The sequence below is a fragment of the Coloeus monedula genome (genome assembly GCF_965178545.1).
Source record: "Coloeus monedula genome assembly, chromosome: 6".
NCBI classification, from domain to species: Eukaryota; Metazoa; Chordata; class Aves; order Passeriformes; family Corvidae; genus Coloeus; species Coloeus monedula.
This window is the reverse complement of record NC_138786.1, coordinates 49040117-49061613: the sequence shown is the minus strand read 5'-3', so window position 1 is coordinate 49061613 and position 21497 is coordinate 49040117. Positions and strand designations below refer to the sequence as shown.

The window sequence follows — 21497 nt, the reverse complement described above, 5'->3', positions numbered from 1 at the left end:
TATCTTCTCAACATTCAGAGTTGATCATTCCTCTTAACCTAATCTGCTTTCATTCTGAATGTCTTTCCTCAGACTGTGGGGAGTTTTTTTTTCACCTGTGCACTTGGATATGTTGATTTCATGGGCTATGTGTGTCTCACATGAGAACTGCTTGTCTCACCTCAAGGAATCACAGCTACCCTTGATGTAGTTTTGGTGAAATTATGGTCTAGCCATTTTTGGCCCATAGCACACATGGCCTTCCATGGTAGGGCATACATTCCTACTTCTCAAATGTTCCCACTGACTTATTTCAAATATTTGCCATGAGTCACATTTCTTTTTTTGTCATTCCTAGCTGACGCAGATTCTCCACTGGCAAAGAAAGATATTCTTCTGAAGCCTCAAATAAACATGAGCTTAGTCCCTGATTAAAAAAGAAAAAAAGTGTGGCTTTGAAATAAACCCAGTAATACATCTAGTGAACAGAGAGTTGATCCAGTTAAAACAAAGTGTTAGAGAATGAGAGATCATCAGGGCTGTAATTCAGCCTGTTTCTAACAGAGCCCACACACGCCACAACGTAGACAATTTATTTAATGAAAGCTGGATTAACGCTTTCAATTCTGATTGCTTTGTTATGGCTGCCTTTAGTTAAAAGACACAGCCTTAGGTCTTCAACAAAACTATAAATGGACTTCATTGTTCTGTCAACATCTGGATGGACATTTTTTTGTCTGTTGTTCCCTTGGCTTATGTCTCTGTGAAAGGCTTAGCTCTGCGAAGGGTCCAATTCATTACTGTCATATACATTACCTTAATACAAGAAGCTTAGTATTACAGCTGTTTAATATTTTCCAGGAAAAAAAAAAAAAAGATGACAAAACTGAGACATGAAAATGTAACAGAAAAACTTCACAGCAAAAAGCCCTATTCTCCTTTTGCTCCAAGTACACCAGAGGCCAACAGAGTTAGTTCTGTATAAAACTAGTGTAAAGGAATACAAAATACCAAAGATTTGTTAGGCTCATTTTCCCCTTCATTAAAAACTTCTTCTTTATGATCTGTTAGTTACTGACCAGTGGCATGGATAGAATGATTCTAGTTTCCTGAAGGCCAAGGGATTTTCAGTGCAACACCAAAAGCAGAATTTCCCCTACTACTCTTCCATGACTAATTCATGTCATGTCTGATAGGGCACCCAAGAAAGTTGCTACTTCACAATATAAATTCCTATTCTCTGGAGAAAAAAACCCTGAGGTGCTTGTTTGTTGGTTGGTTTCTTGGTTGGTTGGTCGGTTGGTTGGTTGGTGTTTTTTTACATGTCACCAAAATAGATCATGAACAGAGAACAGACTGACCAACTAATGAAGAGTGGAAACAGCAGCTTGGAACTAAACAATTCCATGTCCCCATTCATCAACTTCTGGTGTCAACAGAAGTGAAAGTTAGAGGATAGTTATTAAGAATGCCTACAGAATCTCTCTGTTTCTTTTTTGTTGTCTGAGAAGTGGTTATACGTACAATCAGGCATGGAGTCAACTATTTTTCATGCTATCTCATTTCTATAAGCTGATTTAGCTGCTCTGCCCTCCAGTCCTTGGTATAAACTTTTTTCAACTTTAATACTTCACAGAAATATTTTTGGACTCCCAGCTGTTTATATGCCTTAAATACGAAAATCTGATATACAGTTTCTTTTTGAGTAATAAAGGCTGAGCAGGGATGTCTGACTGAAATAATGGAAAGAACACATGCTCCATATGCTGTATGCTCACAACCTGCATAAATTACTAGACACAGCTTTAATCCACTTGTGGTTATACGATACCCAATTTTAAATACCAACATCCATAGCAAAAGCTGAAGTCAGCAGGAGCAGAATGTGTCAACAAGAGAAAAGCAAAACTAATCACCAACAATCTAGCTCTGACTCCATGTATTGCCACGAATCTCCAGTGTGGCCAAGGGCAGGTCAGGCATGGTACATTGCACCTTGTAGGCATCGCAATAGCATCTCTCCACTGGTTGCACATGGAGCCAAGGAAAAGTGCCTGAGAGGGCATGACTCTGAATCTCCCCTGTTCTCCTGGCTCCTGCAGGAACAGGGACTAGCTTTGGCATTTACAGCCATCAGTCCAAGCATAGCCCTGAGGTGCTCTGTATCTCAGTCCACCCATGGGGATAATAGGTGCTGTCAGAAACTCAAATATGACCAGAAGCAGGAGTCTACAAAGATAGATGAAATAATGCCTGTGAACCAAGATACCTGAGATATTGCTTCAGCATGGCATAACCTATGTGCTTCCTGTGCCATGAAAGGTACCAGGGCACTAACCAGTGTCCTTCCAGGAGCTGCAGCAGGAGTATTCTCGGCAGGCTACTGCCTCCTCAGCTCTACTTTCAAGCTGGGCCTGAGCCAAATTCCAAGACCTGTGTGGCTTGCTCCATCTGTGGTCTCTCACAGAGGGGTATTTTTGCAGCAGAGTCAAATCTAGCTCTGACCCTGCCACTGCTCTCAGTGCCTATTCAAGGTGGTGGTGTCCTACTCCAGATATGACTTTCTTGCTTTATTTCCCCTTCTTCCCTGCAGGGTCAGGAAACATTTATTTCATAAATATCTCTAAGAAGCTTAAAATAAGCCTTCTCTTCTGCCACAAATTCATCCTATTATGTTTATAGCAAAGCAAATACAACGTCAGCTCCTAGCTGGGATGCAGCACTTGAATAGATGAGTATTAATTAAATACATGACTTAAAGCAACTGGAATTCTGCCCAAACCTCCATAAAGAAATTACAGCCTATTTTAACACATTCATGCATTCCTTATTTTTCTGTATATATTCTGGAAACCAGCAGACAGGGGTGATACCCTGCACCTTGCTCTAATATTTTACAAACACTAGCTTGCTTGATGTCTAGAAGCAGATCTCCATGAAATATGAATTTTAGCCTCAGTTTGTAGCTGGGAAACCTGAGGTGCAGAAAGGTTAACTGGAATTTGTTCAAGATCATAAGAAAAGATTGTGACTTTCCTTCCACACACTAGCATATTGCTATTATCTATCCCATACTACTTTCAGCAAGGTTTAATTTGTGATATAGTGAATTAGGCAAGTTAATAGATGCAGACAGCATGAATCCACTTCAAAAATGTGTGGTTTAGACATCAGATGAATTTTTTCCCCATGAAAAATTTGAACTGGCTCTTTGATTCAAATGTAGAAATTGTACTAGATGGCAGAAAACCCAAAATCTCTAGTCTATCACTCTTCATTAAAAATAACCTAAATACAAATATCCTCTTCCAAAAGATATCAAAGTTAACCTGTTATGTATAGCTTAATTTTCCTTCTCAGAAGTGATCTATGATAATAGGCAGTGTAATGGGATTGCTCTGACAGTTTTAGGAGCTTCTAACACGGGTTCCACATTGGCTGCTGAAGGATTGGAGCTCAGTTTCCTTTCCAGAAGCCCAGCTATCCCACTGAAGACACATGGCTTTGCTTTTGTCAACTGCAGAGACTTATAGGAGAGCATGAGGGCAGCTAATATCTGGTTGCTCCGTTCTGTAGGGGTGACAAACTTCATTCTAAAACTTAAGGAAGAGAAATATTCCAATGGAATATATGTCCTATCTTATCCTCTTTTTCCAAAACCAAGCTAAGCGCATTAGCCATGTAAAACTACACAATAGAAATTATTAAATCAGATGTTTCGGTCACCTAGCCAATTCTATCACTAGTACAAACTATAGTATTGAACTATATACTCCAGCTGCCTGTGCAGTTCAAAGATAGTCCAAAAATGAAGCTTCATAATCTTAGGTAGTTCACAAGTTAGAAATGTTGCAGTAAGAAAACTGTACCTCCATTCTTTTTGAATCTCCTTTGAAAGCAGTCTGCCCATCTTTCAAACTTCCAACCTGAAGTTAGAGCTTCTCCATTCCTGATCTTCCTCACTCATGGTCTGACCAAATTTGGCCTGTTTGTCTCACAGTTTTTCTTCATAAACCAATGCCTATTGCTGCTTTTTTTCCCATCAGTTCTCTTCCACAGTGGCAGCTCCCAGGCAGCACAAGGCTGGGTGACCCAGGCACACCACTGCCAGTACACACCACACATACTGCAGATTTGCATTGTTGCTCACTCTACAGGTGTCACTTGTGTTTTTCATCAAAAGCAGAGGTTCTCATTCTACTCACTTCACACAACACACCTTTAATCTTTTGTCTGAGTAAAGGTATTTCTGAAAGATACATAATAAGGGTTTTTTCCTACATAACATTACAGGGTTTCTATATAAATTAGCTATGTGCCCAGGTGTCCCTGTGCATATTGCAGCATGCCTTCCAAGTGTAAGAGTTGCTTGATTCCTGCCTCTTCATTTTTCTAGTGCCAAAAAAACTGTCAGCCATTTTGTGGGGGGTGGGTTTCCAAACTCTTTTTTTTTTCCTATTTTTTAAAATCCATTTTATTCTTACTAACCATTCCTAGTATTTTTAGCAGGCAGGTTACATATTTTCAGATTGTAGGTTTTATTCTTGGAGGCATATGTTTTTGTTATTTAAGTTTGCATAGAAGTTGGAAAAGCTCAGTGAGACACCTCAATACTATCATAATTGTGCCTTTGGTGAGAATTCACTTACTAATATCACTACCTACACAGTCCATATGGGCATCTGAACCAGTAGCCCTTAATTTATATTATAGCCAGTAATGAATTAATCAATATTGTCATTGGAGCTTGCCTTGAGTCATCTCACCCTAAAGCAGAAACCTATATGTAGCCAGATGAATCATCTGGACTCCATGGACTGACTCCACAATGTAATGAGAAGCTGGGCACGATACCCCTCTGTGGCCACCTACAGCGAGATGTAGCCAGAGATTAGTCCTACTTCAACTCTATCATGGAGCTGTACTCAGTGGCTCTTGAGAGAACGGTGTATGACAAAGCCTGTGAACTTGCCTTCCTAATTCCTTGCAATGAATCAGATACACAAGCTGATTGCCCTCAGCTTGAGGAAGACATGCTAGTTTAAACCAGTTGAGGATCTGACCCATTCAGTTCTTAGTCTTAAGTATCAGGGATTTCAACCACAGCCAATTTATCAGGCAGATTTTGTCATGTAGTATGAATTGTAATCAAACCAAAGAACTCCTCCTTTCTTAAAATGTCGATATACGTGGAGTCAATCAAGGTAGACTTCAAAGTTTCATGACTCTTTCAGCAGTGCAAAGATGGGCACTACTACAGGTACAGATGTTCCTAAATAAGCCTGTTCTTAGTTTTAAAGAAAACTTGGTACCTCTTGCGACATCCTAGCCAAACCTGGACTGCTGTACATGGGTCTCAGAATGTTACAAACCTTGCATTTTCATATGTGTCTGAAAAAAAGGTGCCTGATTAGGTAGTGTTTGCACTTCGCTTTATGAAGCCATATTCTTAGGTCAACTCACCCTATGGTCAGCCTAAAGCGAATAAAGACCTGGCCTGAGCTGACAAATTGCAACTTAAGCCACATGCCAGTAGTTTCCATGTTATTGAACAGGTAATTTTTCTGACAGAGGTGGACTGGTTTTGGTCCTGCAGCAGAGGGAATGATTAGTTTTGTATTCCATCTGCTCTGATCTTGGAAGAGGAGGGAACTTTCTAGTTCAGCAGTGAGGAAAAGGAGTTAAAAGGAGAAGAAGCTATTGCACAGGAAGCTGAGCATGGCCTCTGCTCTTCCTGTGTGAAGAACACTGCTCTGCCTCATGGCTGGCTGAAAGTAAAAGGGGCCCTGTGCTGTTGCTCTTGAGATGGGCAGAGAGCAGGAGGAAAATTCCTACCTGCTAAAATCTGCTCTGAGTAGCCCACAGCATGCTCTTCTGCATGCCACGAGCTGGAATTCCCTGTCAGAAAAATAATTCAGGTTGCTGAAAATTTGTCTTTGCCAGTGGAAAATTACAATGATCTAGGATCAGCTCATTCTGTGAAAGAGGTTTCACACATTTTGCTTCTAAGTGGGTCTATAGTGCATTTCACTCAATTTCTCTCCACGGTCACTGTTTTCCAGGAGTTAGATACAGCATTCTTCTCCCCTTAGCCTCTTTTTCTGGTCGGAATTAATTGGGGTACATTTCCATCACTCCAGGCCAGTTTTCTTCTGGCCAAGCCCTGATAAGCATCACTGATGATGTGTAAGGGAGAGGGAACTGGATGCACAGGAGTGAAATCAGCTGCCAGCCTACACCCTGCTGGCAGTAGTACTCAGGACGAGAAAACAGCTGAGCGGGCCAAAATGCAGTGCTTTGGTTAGCATAGCAAACCACAATGAAACCATCTGGTTTCATTAATGTCAATATTTTAAACATGTAGGGATTTTTGAATTATTTCCCTGACCCCTCATTTCTGTTACATAAAATGACACAACAGTATTTCCTTCAACAGAGAAATTCCAGCCCTGAGCTAGCTAAGGTGTGATGTAATGCATAACATACCACCACCATCAGAAGGAGACTGTGTGGGTTTTAATGAGGCTTGCAAGTCCTTGATCTAAACCAAATTTATTCTCAAACTTCACACAACTGTTTTAACAAAGTTACAGCAAATTCCCCTACATATTTCTAAATCTTCTCATAATACCTGAAGACAGTGAGAGGTCCTTTCCACCCTGCAGCTAAGGCTCAGCCCTGGGGTGGTTTATTGCTCTGCTGTTAATGTGTCTAGACTGGTTGCTGACCCTTGCTGCTTACTATACAAGAGATCACCTTGAGGTGAGGTTCAGCAGGGACATAACCATCCCTGTATGAGTGCTCCAAGGCTGTTGCCACTACGAAATAAAGCAGAACAGCTGAAAGCACCTTTGGTGACTGTGAGTTCTTGAAAAACTGCAGGTTATTGCAAATTAATACCTGGCTTCTCTCCAAATTCAGGCATGGCTGGCCATCAGCTCACAGCATACAAAAAAAGCTCTTAAACTGACAAGGCAGATTGCTGGAGGAAGGAAGCTGGTGGTCTATCTGCAAAGATGCATCCTGTCTGCCAGCCAAGGGTTTAATTTCTGCATTACTGGTTGGCCTGAGGCCCATGTTGTTTTTATACTCAGAGCATATACTGCCTCACACTGAAGAAGTGGCTTTTAGAATTCACTGAAGGAATTAGTAACAAACTACTAGCATGCTGCATCTCCTCCTCAGTTTAGGCAAAACTTTGTAAAGGACAAATCAAGAGTCTTTTCCCAAAGACCCATTCCTAGAATTTGCCATTACTCTGCTACAAGTTGGGACAGAGCTCTGAGGATATTTGGAGAAGACCTGTGAAAAAAAGGACATTATCCATAAAACATATACTTACAGGTAACTAGTTTTTGGAGTTACGGAGCTTAAAGTTAACTAGGTAATATCTTATACCTGTTATTAGTGCAGAGAACTTCATAGTCACTAACCATTCCATTCTGAACACAGCCTGTGGATAGCTGATACCAAACACATCAACCATCACTGCTACCTCCAATGTGAATATTGCCATGCCAGCTGTATCATAAACCCTGTTCCTCTGATACATGGAGAAGGACCCATGGTGGATACCATTGCAGTAGGAATGCTGTACCTGGGTTTCCCTGAGCCATGGAGTCATAGATGAGTTTGCAGGTCTTCAGCAAGATGGCAATTTTTTTTTCTGGAGAGTAGGTCTTATGCATGGCCGTGAACTTGTGAAGGATCTTTTCCAGCACAGCGGTTTCAGGCACACTGGTTGTGACGCCCAGGTCAGTGGTAGTTGTGTTTTGTATCACAAGTTGGTTCTCTTTCAGCTGCTGTAAAGATCCATCTTTGTTGTGTATTTCTTTTAAGGAAGAATTAATGGCTTCCTTTAAAGGTTTCAGGACACATTTGTACAGAGCTGTCTCAGCAATCACTTCTGCATAGAGAAGGAAGAACACAAAAGCACATAAAAAATAAGCAATACAGTAGTACAGGTGCAAGTAAAGTCCTAAGGAGGCATGTGGTTGGTTATTCAAGCACTACTACATAGCTGTGAGAAGGGAACAGAAATTACATCCCAGAAACTAAACATTTAATTACCAACACTATCCAGAAGTCCTAGATGGGCTTGAGATGAACATCAGTGTGTGGTCTCTGTTACTGGAGCTGTAGGAGACCTCCTGCTACCAGCAGTCCCTGCTCTCTTTGCCTGACTCCTAGCTGACCAGCATGGCATTATCAGGCAGGAGGAAAGCCAGCTCTGGGGAGAGAAGAGGAACCTCACCTAACTGTGATTTTTTTCGCAGCCCTGCCCTTACAGATGCCCAGATGTGATTAATCTCATGTCCCTTCTGACCTCTCCTCCTGACTTGTTGGAGATACTCACTTTGGGATGAAATTAAACGCATCCTCAAACTACCGCTTTCTTCTCAGTGACTGAAAAGCAGCTGCAGCCACCAGCTCAAAGACAGACACCAATATCTGGTCAGAAGTCTCTTACCCTTACTGCTCAAGGGACTCCAAATTACTGATCCTTTAAGACACCTCTTCCACCACCTGTGGAGGAGGAAGTAGTATGTGTGGGTTGAGCATTTGCTTATTATTTGTTAGGAGAGTAAAGGAAGCATAAGACACTGCCAGGAAGTCTGCTGTCTGACTCGTAGAAACCAGAGACAGAACTAGAGGGACTGCAAGAGATCCTCTTTTTGCACTAAGGCAAAAAGGTCATTGGCAAAAGAGTTCATCTGCTCAGGCAGTGAGGAATGAACCAGAGGGCAGTAATATTTATGTATGCAAAATGCAACTATTTTAAAGAATCCAGAGGACCAATCAGCCTGAAGCAGAGCAAATTCAAGTGGTAGATCTTCCAGTGGGAATCCCTGTCCTCCACAGAAGACAGTTGATTGGGCCACATCATCCTGTTAAGGAACTGTCGGTGAACAGGGTTAGGTACAACTGGGCATGTCTGAGAAGATGGTGGGATACTTGCACACATGCAGCTCTACCAAGAATAATAAGGATACTTCTTTCTTCCTCCTTTCCACTTCCACTAATCAAGATTCAACACAGACTTCTCTGTGCTGCCCCCACACTCCCTACCTCGAAGAAAGAGGTTATTGGGACAAAGATTGACGGTGTTACACAAGGGAAAGTGAAAGTGTGGGTTCCCTCTCCTAGCTATGGCAGAGGCTGGCAGCAGGTCTCTTCTGCCGGGGAGTCTGCAGGATCATGTGAAGCCTTTGCTGGGGGAGAAGGAAATCAGCTGAGCCCACTGATACTGACAGTGGACTGCTTTTTACTCCGGCTCACCACTAAGTTGAGTCCCACCAAATACTGGAGTTGCAATTGCACGAACCTGTGGCTCCCTCCATATTCTGGGTCTTCCAGCTCCCAGCTTGTTTTAAGCCGACTTAGGGATCCATAAATAACTCTGCATTGGTTCCCAGGTCCTCAAGAAACAGTTTTAAGCTTTCAAAGGAGCATGTGTATGCATGCAAGCACGCTTTTTCTGGCTGTACACCTTTAACTACAATAAAAAGTCCTAGATCTCTTTTTATGGATTTTCATTAAACAGATTAGTCCAATCCTTAGCAAGGAGAGAAGGAGCACATTATTCCCTCACAGAATATGAATGAGAAGCAATGAAACACCTGTAAACAGTTACAAAAAATATTTTTGCTCCCCAAAGGCAAATTATGTCTGTGGCAAAGAGGTGAACATTTCATTTTGGAGCTGGTGGTAGTCTTGCAACAGCTTGCAGTCTTGCAGCTCTTCTGCACCTCTGAGATCTGAGGAGCACAAAGTGGAATCAAGTGATTCCTCCAACCTGCTACTGAAAATCATCATAGTCTTGTCCCTCCCTATGAGACAGTGATTGGCCCCAAAATTGTCTGCCACATGCAGGGAGCTCTCCATCCTTGTAGCAGAGCGGTGGATGTGGAAGGCCATGGGAATGCAGCTGTGGAGGGGAAAGTTGGCCTTTTTTGTGTTTTCAGTGAATTCAGCTCTTTGTATGCATACCTATGTATATACATACACACACACACATATATATACATACATGTATATCTCTCATACACACAAACACACGTCTCTTCTGCTTATACTCTTCCCTTTAAAACATTCATAAAGGGATTTTCCCCCTCATTGGTCTCCAGGTTTTAGAGCTGTTCCTCTAAGTGCTGGCAACCACAGAGAAGATTTCAATTCATGCCTCTCTGGTTTTAGGAGGTGGTTTATAATTCTTTAAAGCAGAGCCCATGTCTGCATAATTCTGTCTTCCTCCTCACCTTCCCAAACCATGCCCAGGGATGAATAAACCACAGTTACCTACCTAACTGTTCCTCGGTGTAGGAGGCTGGGTCTATCAGAGATTTCAACTCGGTGCTCTGCACTAAGTAACTCTTCAGCTGTGTCATCATCAGCCGGATTTCTTGCAGCATCTCTGTGCTGGAGCTCTGTTTTGCCATCATCTCTAAACTGTACACTCTGTAGTCCCGCACCAGGTTGCCAAAATACGAATCCTTGTCCTGTGCCAGCTCCACTATCTTCTTCTGCAACTTCCTGTCACTAGACAAAAAGACTGTGAAGACGTTGGACAGGTTTGCCAAGGACAGCCTGTTTTTGGCCTTGGCCAAGATCACGGAGCGTGTCTTTTTACCAGATGAACTACTCAGCATCTCCAGGTCATCCTCTGTACTGCTGGTGGAGTAGGAGTCCGGCTCAGATGTTGATGCCTGAGCTGCGGTGCTGCCTCCCAGGTCCTCCAGGGACAAGTGTGAACCTTCCAGTTCGGCTGAGCTGACAGATTTCTGGCCATGTCCCGGTTCAGTCTTGGTATGTGTGCAAGTGGCACCACCTGCCACTGTAGCTGGGCTGCCCTTGCACACAGCCTGCCCTGTGGCCACAGCCGTCTCTCTCACTGTTTTTTGCTTTGGCTGGCAGGAGCTGGGGATCCTTGGTACCTGGGAAACCCTCTTCCTTCTTGGTGGTGGGATAGGAGGTGTCTTTCCTTTCTCAATGGCACTGCTTTTTATCTTAGGCATGTCCTCCTTCTTCTCTGCAGGTTCAGGCATTGTCTCCTGAAATTGTGATACAGCCCTTTTGGGAACCTCCCCAGGCATTTCTACAGCCTTTTTGCACAGCACCATTTTATCTCTGCTCTCTGTACTTGTGTCTTGGTTTTCTTCTGTCCCTTCCCCCTCCAGCGTTTCACAACTTTCAGGGTTACCCACACAGCTCTGCTCCGAGGTCCTCTCACTCAGCCGCCTCCGCGGGGGAGCAGAGGGCTGGGAGCCCTTCTTGGGGCTCACTGCCAAGGGCTCATTGGCCGGGCAGCTCCGCTTCCTTTCTTCTTTATCGTCACCACCCTCAATTTTCATTTCCTCGATGCTCTTTCCTAGTGGCTTAATAAGTAGCTTGTTTTCTTCACAGGCAGTCATGGGGTCCTGTGGGAGCTTCAGGGAAGATTTCTGAACAAGAGCATGAGGAGGTGGAGGTGGAGGGGGCCGTCGAGGAGACCTCCTATCAGTAAGCATGGTGGGAGGGGGGAGATCAATGCTCCCAGGGTGGCCTTTAGGAGAAGGTACATCTGGAGGACAAGGACTACTGCACTCTTCTATAAAAATAGGATTCACAAACCACAGCCTGTCATTTCCTATTGACAGCTCAATTTCACATGAGCAGTGGTTTGTGCTACTTGCAAAACACTGGGTAGATCTTAAACTGTCTGCCTGGGCAGTGCTGAAGGCAGAGTCTTTTGCAGAGTGGGATAGGTCCTGTCTTCTTCTGCGGTTTAAGTAGGAATCCCAGAAATCTGTCAAAAAAAAAAAAAAAAAGAAAGAAAAATGAAAACATTATCTGAGAGAATTTTAGCTGCTAGTGATATGTAGAAAATCTACTTATTGTTAAAAGAAATGGTACACAAATGTCAATGTCAAACTTTCAAACCTCTGCACAAAACAGTGTGGAGAAAGGGTTGTCTGCTTTATGTATGTGAAATTCATCAAGCCAGGGGATGAGCTCAGAAGCTTCACCAGCATTCTTTCCTCTGTCAATTTTAGGACACTTACCTAGTGAAAGTTGATAATGCTGTTCAGCATTTTCAGTAAGAGCAGGAAGGTACAAGTAACAAATACAAATGATTTTGAAAAGGGATCTCTGCTTGTTCAGTGATAACTGCCCTCTACATGCAAATAGCTGTGGATACCTGAGGTGAGGATGTGAAGATTCTAGGCAAGTTGAGTCTCCCTCTTGCTCACAACAGTAAGGTGCAGATCTGAGGCAGACAGCCTGGATCCAACATGCACCAGGAGACAACAGACGAAGATGACTCTACTATGCAGCAAGCTCATATGGCAGTCTGTTTTACACAGAGGTCTGATCCTGCCTTGCAGTATAATCAGTTCAGAAACATAATTTTAAACACTTTCCCCATATTATTATTACCATTAAAGTCTATAGCTCCAGATGACTGTTACCTATGGCCATGGCCACTCTGCCTTGCACCTTGCCTTGAGACTGTCTGCCTGCAGGTGTCAGAGAGCAAAGATGATAAAAGACTGTACACAGGAAGGATGTATGGTGACGGACTAAGGAATAGTTAAGTACTTCAGTGCCATCAACTATGACTGAAAAAGAAAGATGGTGTTTCACATGCAGGTAATCATTTCTGTCAGAAATCTCTTATAATTTGTCTTTTAGTAACTGTTTTTTTAAAATTACAAAGCACTGGTACATTTTTTAATAGATTCAGTATCACATCTAACCTTTTTCCCGTCCCCTGAAGGTGAGGTTTCAAACCTGCCTTACAAGTCTGGTTGTTTTCAATCAATATTAAAGCTGCTGACCCAGGATCCACTACTGGAAGCATCAGGAAACAGGATCCAGCAAACCTTATATGTTCTGACCAAGGAAAAGGGTATAAACCTCTGAGGGTATTCACTGGATGAGAACTATATTGATGCCCACAGATTTAGGGATAAGGAGAAGGTGGGAAATCCTGGAAACACAAGGATTCAGACAATTAAATAACTATTTCAGCATGCTTGGTCCTTGAACACAGAGCTGACACTGATGGCAAACTCTTCTATGTGGATTTCAGGGGACACAATGGGGCTGCCACACAATGCCTGTACCCTGCCCTGTGCTTGGTGTCAGTAGTGTCTCACTGCCAAAACATCACATGCTGAGCCCAAGAGAGGATGGATGGGGCTGCACATATGTGGGATGACCCTTGGTGCTGAGCATAGGGTACAGCTCTCAGGTCAAGAGGTGAGCTAAAAGACAGTCTATTCCCATCAGGATAAAACTGCCTGTTTAGCTTCTCACAGCCTAGGCTAGTGTCCATAACAAATTCAGCTTTATAAACATGTCAGCATGTTATCTTAGGCTGACTGACATTAGAACAGCTTTATTCCCTGATTTCTTACTGTAAGAGGGAGGAGAACAAAGAAGCTTAAAATAAAAGTGTTGCCAGGAACAACAGCACTCTTGACAACAGAATTTGGGAGTAGATGCACAGATACAACTGCACATACTAGGACCATGCTGCCAACCCCCTCACATCTGAGATGGCTAGGGTACCATTTTCCTTAAGCTCTCCAGGTCTTCTGGGCATCAGCAAAGGCAGGACAGTGGAAATTTCTGTAAGTCAGAATGTAATGCTGTGAAGTCTCATGGGCTGAGGAAATGGTAAGTAAACCAATCTACACAGGGGAAGTTGGTCATTTTTCTCAGTAGTGGTCAGGATAAAGCACTGTGATGAAAATGCAGGGAAGAAACAGATGATGTGGTCCTACCAAGTAACAAGGCTGCTTCAGCAGGCATTTCCCTGTACAGCCACACTGTCTCACACTGCCAAGAAGGCTGTTTGATCATCTCCCTTTCTGTCCTGGATCTTCCCTTATCTTGCACTCTGGGAGGGATAATTAAGCAGTTCTTGGAGTCTTTGGCATGTCTGTGATGGTATGTGCCCTTTGTGCAGTGCAATCATGCTAATTCTCCTGCTAAAATAACTTCTGTACCAGCAAGGTCAGGACTAGAAGGCCTGCAGTACATCCTCTGTGACAACATACAGAACAACCAGATCCTTTGTGGAACAATTCAGCTTGTAGATAGACATCTTACTTCTATCCCCTTGAAACACATATTACTTTGAAATAACTACAAAGCAACATATGAGAATTTCAGACAATGCTATGTTTCCTTTGGAAGTGCCACTTTGGGGAGCACTCATTGTTTGTGTACCCATTTATATCCACAAAATTTTGTTCCAGGAAGCAATAAACAGCATCAGTCAGTAGCTGAGCCTGTTTGACTCTACTAAGACAGCATGGCACTTCAGGAAGCTTCGTTTCCTAGGAAGATGCGCACAATAGCAGTTTTTTTCTGTTGTCAGAAACTTGCCTGGTGTGAAATACACCATGACAAATAAACTTCCAAGCCTCACTACTTTTATGACCACCAGTACAGGAGAGAAGGGAAAAGACTACAATCAATATTGCTTTGGTGCTTGTGCTTTAACTAATCTCTTCTTTCAGAAGTTGTTGGAAACTGTTGCCTGAATCAAGATAGCCTCTGATGGCTCAAATTAGACTGAAGGTTGCAGATTCATGATACACTTCCTACATTTTAATCCAAATTTTTAGACTTGTTATAAAAAATTAAGTTTGCAACTTGTTATCTCAAATTGCAAAGTACCTTTTTATAAGCAATAAGTGCTGACTGGACACCCATATAAAAGGATGCTTTGACAAATCGGAACATACTTAAAATAGAGGATGCTGAAAGTGTTAGAGGCAAATCTGTTGGTCAAATTCAACAAAGCTGCCTGAACTGAAACCAGTGGGGTTTGCCCATGCCTTCTGGGAGGTATGATGCAGAAGATCCAAAAATAGATACTGATGGGCTCAGAGTGCTCTAATAAGTATGTCTAATAAATGAGCTAACTCTTCAATTTTCTCCATTGTTTGGCTTTTTTCAACACCCAAAAGAAAACTGGAAAACCAAGGAGTGTGAAAGCGGCTAACTGAAGTAGCTGTCTCAAGTGGAGAGTGTTAAATGGAAGGAAATAGAAAGGAGACCTCCTTTAGTTAACAGATCTTCTTTTCCTATCTCTGTAACTTTATACATTTCACCTAAAATTTGCTGGTTTGGTGCTGTCACTAAAAATAATGTTCCTTTTTGCATGTGATTAGTGTGAGGTGAGAGAACATGCTGGGACAATACACATTTCTCTACCAACTAGAAGCCCTGCAGGAGAAAGCAGAAATATCAAAATGCAAAAGTATCACACTTTCATCAGCATTGCCCCCACACATCAGAAGGAGAAGCCGCAAAGGTATTTTCCGTATAGCTCAGATGCCAGCTACTTCCAACATGTGTAAGTTATCCCGAGGGGCCGTACTGCACTTTAGCTGGTGAAAGCCACCGCTTACACAGACTGTAGGTACCACACCCTGGACAGAGATCCAGGTGGAGGTTTATGGACAAAGGGGCAAGTGCCCTTTTTCTCAGCAACCTTCTATGAACATAAAGATCATAAACATCTTCTTCTTGCATTCAGACCTCTTTAGCTATACCAAAGACAATAGTTCATCTGTCTTCCAGTTGCATTATGTTTGTGCAAGGCACCATTGTTCTCACAAGTCCAAGTGAAAATCTGACTGCTTTGAGGGACTTACCTATCCCCAGACTAGAGATAATTTCAAGGTCTTGAAAGCTACTGGCTTCTAATATTGCTTGTGGCAGCCTCAGGGTAAAGGGCAGCAAATCCCTGTAGAAAGAAACAGTATGAAAAAACAGCAAAAGGATAAACCCCACAATTTTTAGGAATTCCAGACTTCACTTGGTTTTAGTGATTGGATTGGCTCAAAATTTCAGCCCTGTTCTGCAAAGTTGTGGCTGGTAAGGAATCATGGACATTGTGCTGGCCTGGGTTGCTCTGATTTCACAAAAGATCACCAGCTTCTGTGACGATGCTTCATGCCATAGCACTGACTTAATTCCTCTGTTTTGGCTCTGTCCTCTGAAAACAGCAGGAATGCCTCTCGCTTCAGGGGAGGCCACAAGGGTTGAAATATCTCCCATGAAAAGCGAGGTGCTGCAAATTGTAATTATTTTAATTAGAAAAGCCAATCTTTTTGGTGTGGAAAGGATTTGAAGTCCTTTTTCTTTCTGTTTACCCCTCCCTCACTACTCTGCTTCCTCTTTTAAAAATCTCTGTAAGTGTAAGGCATGGGTACATGGCAAGGCACAGAGGGATTAGGGGAGGAAGACCCCGCCTGGGGAAGGGTAACCCCTGCGTGAAGGGACAGACAGCGAGGAAGTGCTGCATGACACTGAGAAAACACATATATCCCACTCTCAGACTTCTGAGTACTTGGTTTCTGGAAAGATGCTGTATTTCTACCAAAAAAAAAGATGGAGTTTCTTAGAGGTTTTTAGCTGGGTTTCACTGAAACACACCCTAAGTCTCAAGCAATTTAACAGAGCACTTGGTCTGCCAGTGAACTGTTCAGGTTTGCCTCTTGCCCAGTGACAATTTACTAAACCTGTTCTTGCCTCAATTCCCATTCTAACAAGGACTAGAAAAGCCAGTCCCTAAAAGACAGCAAGGAATGGTGCAGGATCATTTTACACATAAAAAGTTTTACAAAGTGTTCTACATGGTACAAGGAATTATTATAGAAAAAAACTGGCCTTCTGAGTGGGAGGTCTCTACTACACAAATGCACACCCCAAAAACGCACACAACTGCAGACCTATCTGTTGACAGATGAATTCAGGGGGCCTATTTCTGACCTTTATAACAGATACATACCTTACTGATGTATTGTGTTCTCCATGGGTTCCCTGTGCACTGCTGAGCACTCTGTTGTCACACTGACATAAACTGATGTGATCCCTGGCTTATTATTTTTTCATGGCAGATATGAGGTTTAAAAGAGGAAGAGGGTCCATGTACCTTCTGCTTTCTTTGTTATTTTGTATGCATGAATAGTTCCCTTACTTTTCTTTCTTTCTTTTTTTTTTTTTTTTTTAGGAAAATACATTTTAAGATCAGGAAATATTAGGACATTGCCCTAATAGAAAAAAATCTGGTCTTATTAATGGGGCAGCAGCTTGCAGACCAGCCACCAAGTCACCTGATACCTACAGGTAGGTAATATATCCAGGCCAAAGTTTTTTTTGAGAAGAGCCTGTCAGCCCTGAAAAGCTGTTTCCAGCTATTCATAGGCAACTTACTACATCACTGAGAACAGGCCTCTACATTCACCATCACAGAGAGCTCCTATGAGCTGCCAACAAATGGTGGGTCAGTGCCTTTTTATTACCTGCTTCTCTCAGAAAATTATTCCCTTTTTATCTTGTCTTTTGACAGTAGCCTGGAAAATCACATGAACCATCTGAATGTGTATTTGACACTCAGAAATAACATCTATAACAGGAGCAAATAGAAGAATTTTTCTTTCTTTCTTTCTGAGACTCTTTCTCAAGCCATGATCTTTTTTACAGGAAAGCAGAAGTGAGCATATTTTCTCTGTCACCAGCCGTTTGACTAGAAATGCCCAATTGTATTTTGCATTTGGGCTGTTCTTTGCTTTGGTGAGAAAGAAGTCTTTATATGGGTCCAGGGCTTAATTTATGTCCATTCTATAGGGTTGTCATGGGTTAGCAAGCATAGTCCCGGAAGTGATGTTCTTGCACAGGGGTGCGTACAGCTTCCTCTGGGACTTGGCAGAACCTATCAGCTGGCCAGTTTGAATATGGACAATTCTTTGAGCCACTTAAAGTTATGACCACCTCTGTGATCCACACTTAAGAATAGAAAACCCTGAGGCAGAGGCTTGGTCTCATTTCCAGTGCTGGGACCAGGCCAGGCCGGGCCATGACCATCCTGGAGCCGATGGGCCCTGTTCCACCCGCAGAACCCCCCACCACAGCCCTGCTGTGGGCAGCCGGAGAGGCTCGGCTCCCCCCCCCTCCAGTGCAGCCAAGATTCAGCTGAAGCTGCACCGATGTCCAGCAGAGATCATGTGGCCAACAACGATAAGCAACATTCCAGCTGCCAGGCCTAGGTGAGATTAACCCTTTTAGTGCTGTGAAGAGTGGAAAACCTGAGGGAGAAGAAAGAAGAGATGCTTAAAGCTGAAATTCTGTTGTAAAGCTATGATGTATCAGAGTACCTGTTGTAATTTCATGAAGGCATGGGGGGTGGAGCGTTCAACTTGTGAGCAAAAGCACCTGTGCTGAGATAGGCAGATGCTGACACAGCTGTAATTTCATGAGAAGTTTGAACAGGGAGAGATGGAAGCGATGAGGACTTTTGCTCCAAATGGGAAAGGAGAAAACCTCAGTTCCTAGAGATGCTCCCAGAGATAGTCCTAAAGATGAAGATGAGGAAGACCCTTTGCTCCCAGGGAAGGAGAAGAGCCGCTGTTCTTAGAGATGAAATGCCTCCAGAGATGGGTGAAGAGAACTTTTGTTTCTGAACGGCTCAACCTTAAATTTGTACCCCAGTAATTCAAGAGTGGACACTCGAAAGCAGCTGTGGGAAAAGCTGCAAGTCGTGGGAAGGGACTCGCATGCGAGCAGAGAACCAACCCGGGCGGCTGTCTCGTTGTGATAATGTTTTCATAGCATGGGCAAGGGAGACTCCTCTTCCTAAATGGACTGAACAAGGTTATTATGGAAGTGATAAACAGACTTAACATCTCAAGGGTTGTCTTTTTACATTGTCAGTGGGAGAAGGGAGGAAGGTGGGGGGAGGAGAAGTGTTCTGAAGGTGTGGTATGGGTTTTTTTTCTCTTTTTTTAGGACTGTTAATAAACTTCTTTATATTCTTTCAAGTTTGGTGCCTGCTTTGCATTTCTCCTAATTCTTATCTCACAGAAGGTAAACAGTAATGAGTATTTTGGGTCAAACCACTACACTAAATTGGTGTTTCTGCCCGGTTACAAACCCAACCCGCTACAAGGGTCTATACAAATCTAGATGGCTAAATGTCTATTAAGTGATGAGGGTGAGGCAGAGCATGGTTTCTTCCATGCAGGTAGGAGTCATGGCCCAGCAGTGTTGAGCTCAGCTGTCTGCAGAAGCAGCCCTCAGAATAGTGGGAATATGACTGGCTGGGTAAGCTTTAGCACACTGTATCCTACCACAGACAGACTTCTCCTACCATGTGACCTAACCAAGTGGCTAACGTGACTGCCTTGTAAACATATCCTGAACCTGCTTTCTCCTCTTAAAAGGAAATAACTACTTTAAGAGTCACATAAGTTTATATAGAGGAAGTCAAAAGTCTACAACCAACTCCCAACGACGCCTGCTGCAGTAGGGATAGGGGAAGTAGGTGGTGGAGGTATTGCTGCAGTGTGCTAGGCACAAGGACACAGATTAGAGGAGGCTGCAGACATATGGGTTTAATTACACAAAAGGGCTCATCGGATGCTGATCACACCTTGCACTAGTGAAAATGACATTACAGGTCTTTCCCATCTCTATACCCATTATGGTTGGTATTTCTGTGCTGAGACAACAAGCACTTTGTTTTCATTTTAGATTTTAGTGAAAGAACACACATTATTTCAGGACTGCTTTCCTTGATAGGTTCCCCATAGGTGACTAAGTGCTTTGAGTCTCCCACAGGCAACAGTTCATTAGCAGGTTTGCTAAGTTGCTACCAGGTGTGTGCGTGTGTATGCTTAAAGCTACTTTAAATAAATAATTAACTTGTGGCCCTTCTTCCTCCCTGCCTCTGTTCTGTGCCTCTGCCCTTTGTGGAAGCAGCCCTATGGACAAAGCTTCCAGCTGCAGGGACAGCAGTGCTTGTGGTGTGCCTGGCCAGAAACTGGATGATCTAGCCCCACTGTAGATACAAGCATTTGAAATACCTTCTGGTCCGGCACGTTGAAGGGTAGCAGAGGAAACAGAGGGGTCTGTTCTGGGACTGGGGACTGGGGAAGGGCAGACCAGAGGGAAGGGCAAAATGACTGCGCCATGGAAGCAATGAATGCAACTCACCTGCTGACACAGTAGAAGGCAACCAGTTTGAAAACATCCTCAAATACAAGGACAGATCCTTCCAGGTACAGGACTGGTGAAAAACAGAAAAGACAGTCAGCAGCTGTTTTCTTTGAGCTATGTGATTTTTAAAAAGTGGGTAGGTTTGGCTAGCAGGTCTTGTGTTCTGTGACTGCCCAGTAATTGCACGGACTAATATGAAGAAGAGTGAAGAACTGGCTTCAGGTGGCCAAATGCAACAAGATTCTTCAGGGAGACACCAGAGAAGAAATATCTCAGCCTGGCTTTTGGAAAAGTTAGCTCAAGATATCCAAGTGTTGTGACACTAACAGAAACAATGGGAAGAAGAAAACCTCCCAGGTCACTTCCAAAGGGATCATTACAAGCCCATCTGTCTCTAAGGATGTGCATATCTGCAATACATATGGGGCTGACCTTGTGACTCTTCATGCTGGAATCTGGTTTGGTCTGGATGCACAAAGTGCTTTGAAGAAAAAAAAATAGAAATTACTGTTTCATTACTATGTGTGTGGGCTCTGACCTGGGTCACACAGGCAGTGTGAGCATAGCCTATTTGTATCTCTTCTGTCTTCTCCCTCCCATGGTGTTATTCAGTGACTGCACTCTCCTTTAAGTGGCAAAATAAAATCCACAATATTGCAGAGTTCTTCAAGATGACCTCCTTTCTAAAGATATGCATTTGGGCATTGTATAGCCCAAATTTCACATGTCATTACAGAGCTTTTGGCTTTTAAACCAGAAAAAAATTCACTGGCCAGTAGAGAAAGTTTACCCAACCAATAAGGCAAAGCAGAGAGAAAGACCCGAATCTGCAGGAGAGATGTGTCCATCTTCGCTTCAGCTTTATAGTCTCACAAACTGTCTATGCCTGTTTGTGCACAACAGGCACTGACAAGGGTAAGGAAATCTGCAGTGGATTCTCAGAAATGCCCACTTACCGGTGGTAAAGAACCACCCCCAGAGCTGCACTCCAGAGCTGCCACAGGAGCATGCCAGGAGTCCCTAGGGAGCAGCACCAGCTCCCATCCCCACGGCACTGCCCACAGAGGTTGTGCATCTTCCTTCACACTGTTCTAGGCCACAGGTCAGAGCTGTGGGCACAAAGCTCAGCTACTGTGATTCAGCTTCCTCAGTCAGCCATGATTCACAGCCCTGTGAGCAGTCCCCAGCCCCTTGCCATGCCTGCCTGGTGGTTGGTCTCCTGCAAAGCAGGGTCTCCAGCACCTGAGGGAAGGACACACCCACCTGGCTCTCCTCTCCCTCACCTCTGTGTCCTGGCTCTTGTTCTCCAGCCAGCAGATAATCCCACTGCAAGGAAATGCTCAAGATTGTCTCTTGTTCAAGTTCATATCTCATTCCCCAAATAAGGCATTTCCTCCTTTTACTTCTCCCTTTGTTCTAGCCCAGGCCCAGTAGGTTGCTCTTTTGAGCTGAATACACCAGTGTAGGCATTTTTTAAAGAGACAAAGGCCATGTAATTCTCAACAGTCATTCCTAGCATC

General features: G+C 43.3%; 1 protein-coding gene across 1 annotated transcript in view; it reads right to left on the bottom strand.

Moving 5' to 3' along the window:
- Positions 1-21497, bottom strand: part of RIN3 (Ras and Rab interactor 3) — a gene marked incomplete at both ends in the record, with an annotated part of 66194 nt that overhangs the window by 6693 nt on the left and 38004 nt on the right. The window contains 4 exons of the mRNA XM_082284442.1: positions 7577-7885; positions 10283-11764; positions 15633-15724; positions 19975-20047. Of these exons, the coding sequence (XP_082140568.1) occupies positions 7577-7885; positions 10283-11764; positions 15633-15724; positions 19975-20047 (1956 nt within the window). The remainder of the gene's footprint in view (positions 1-7576; positions 7886-10282; positions 11765-15632; positions 15725-19974; positions 20048-21497) is intronic.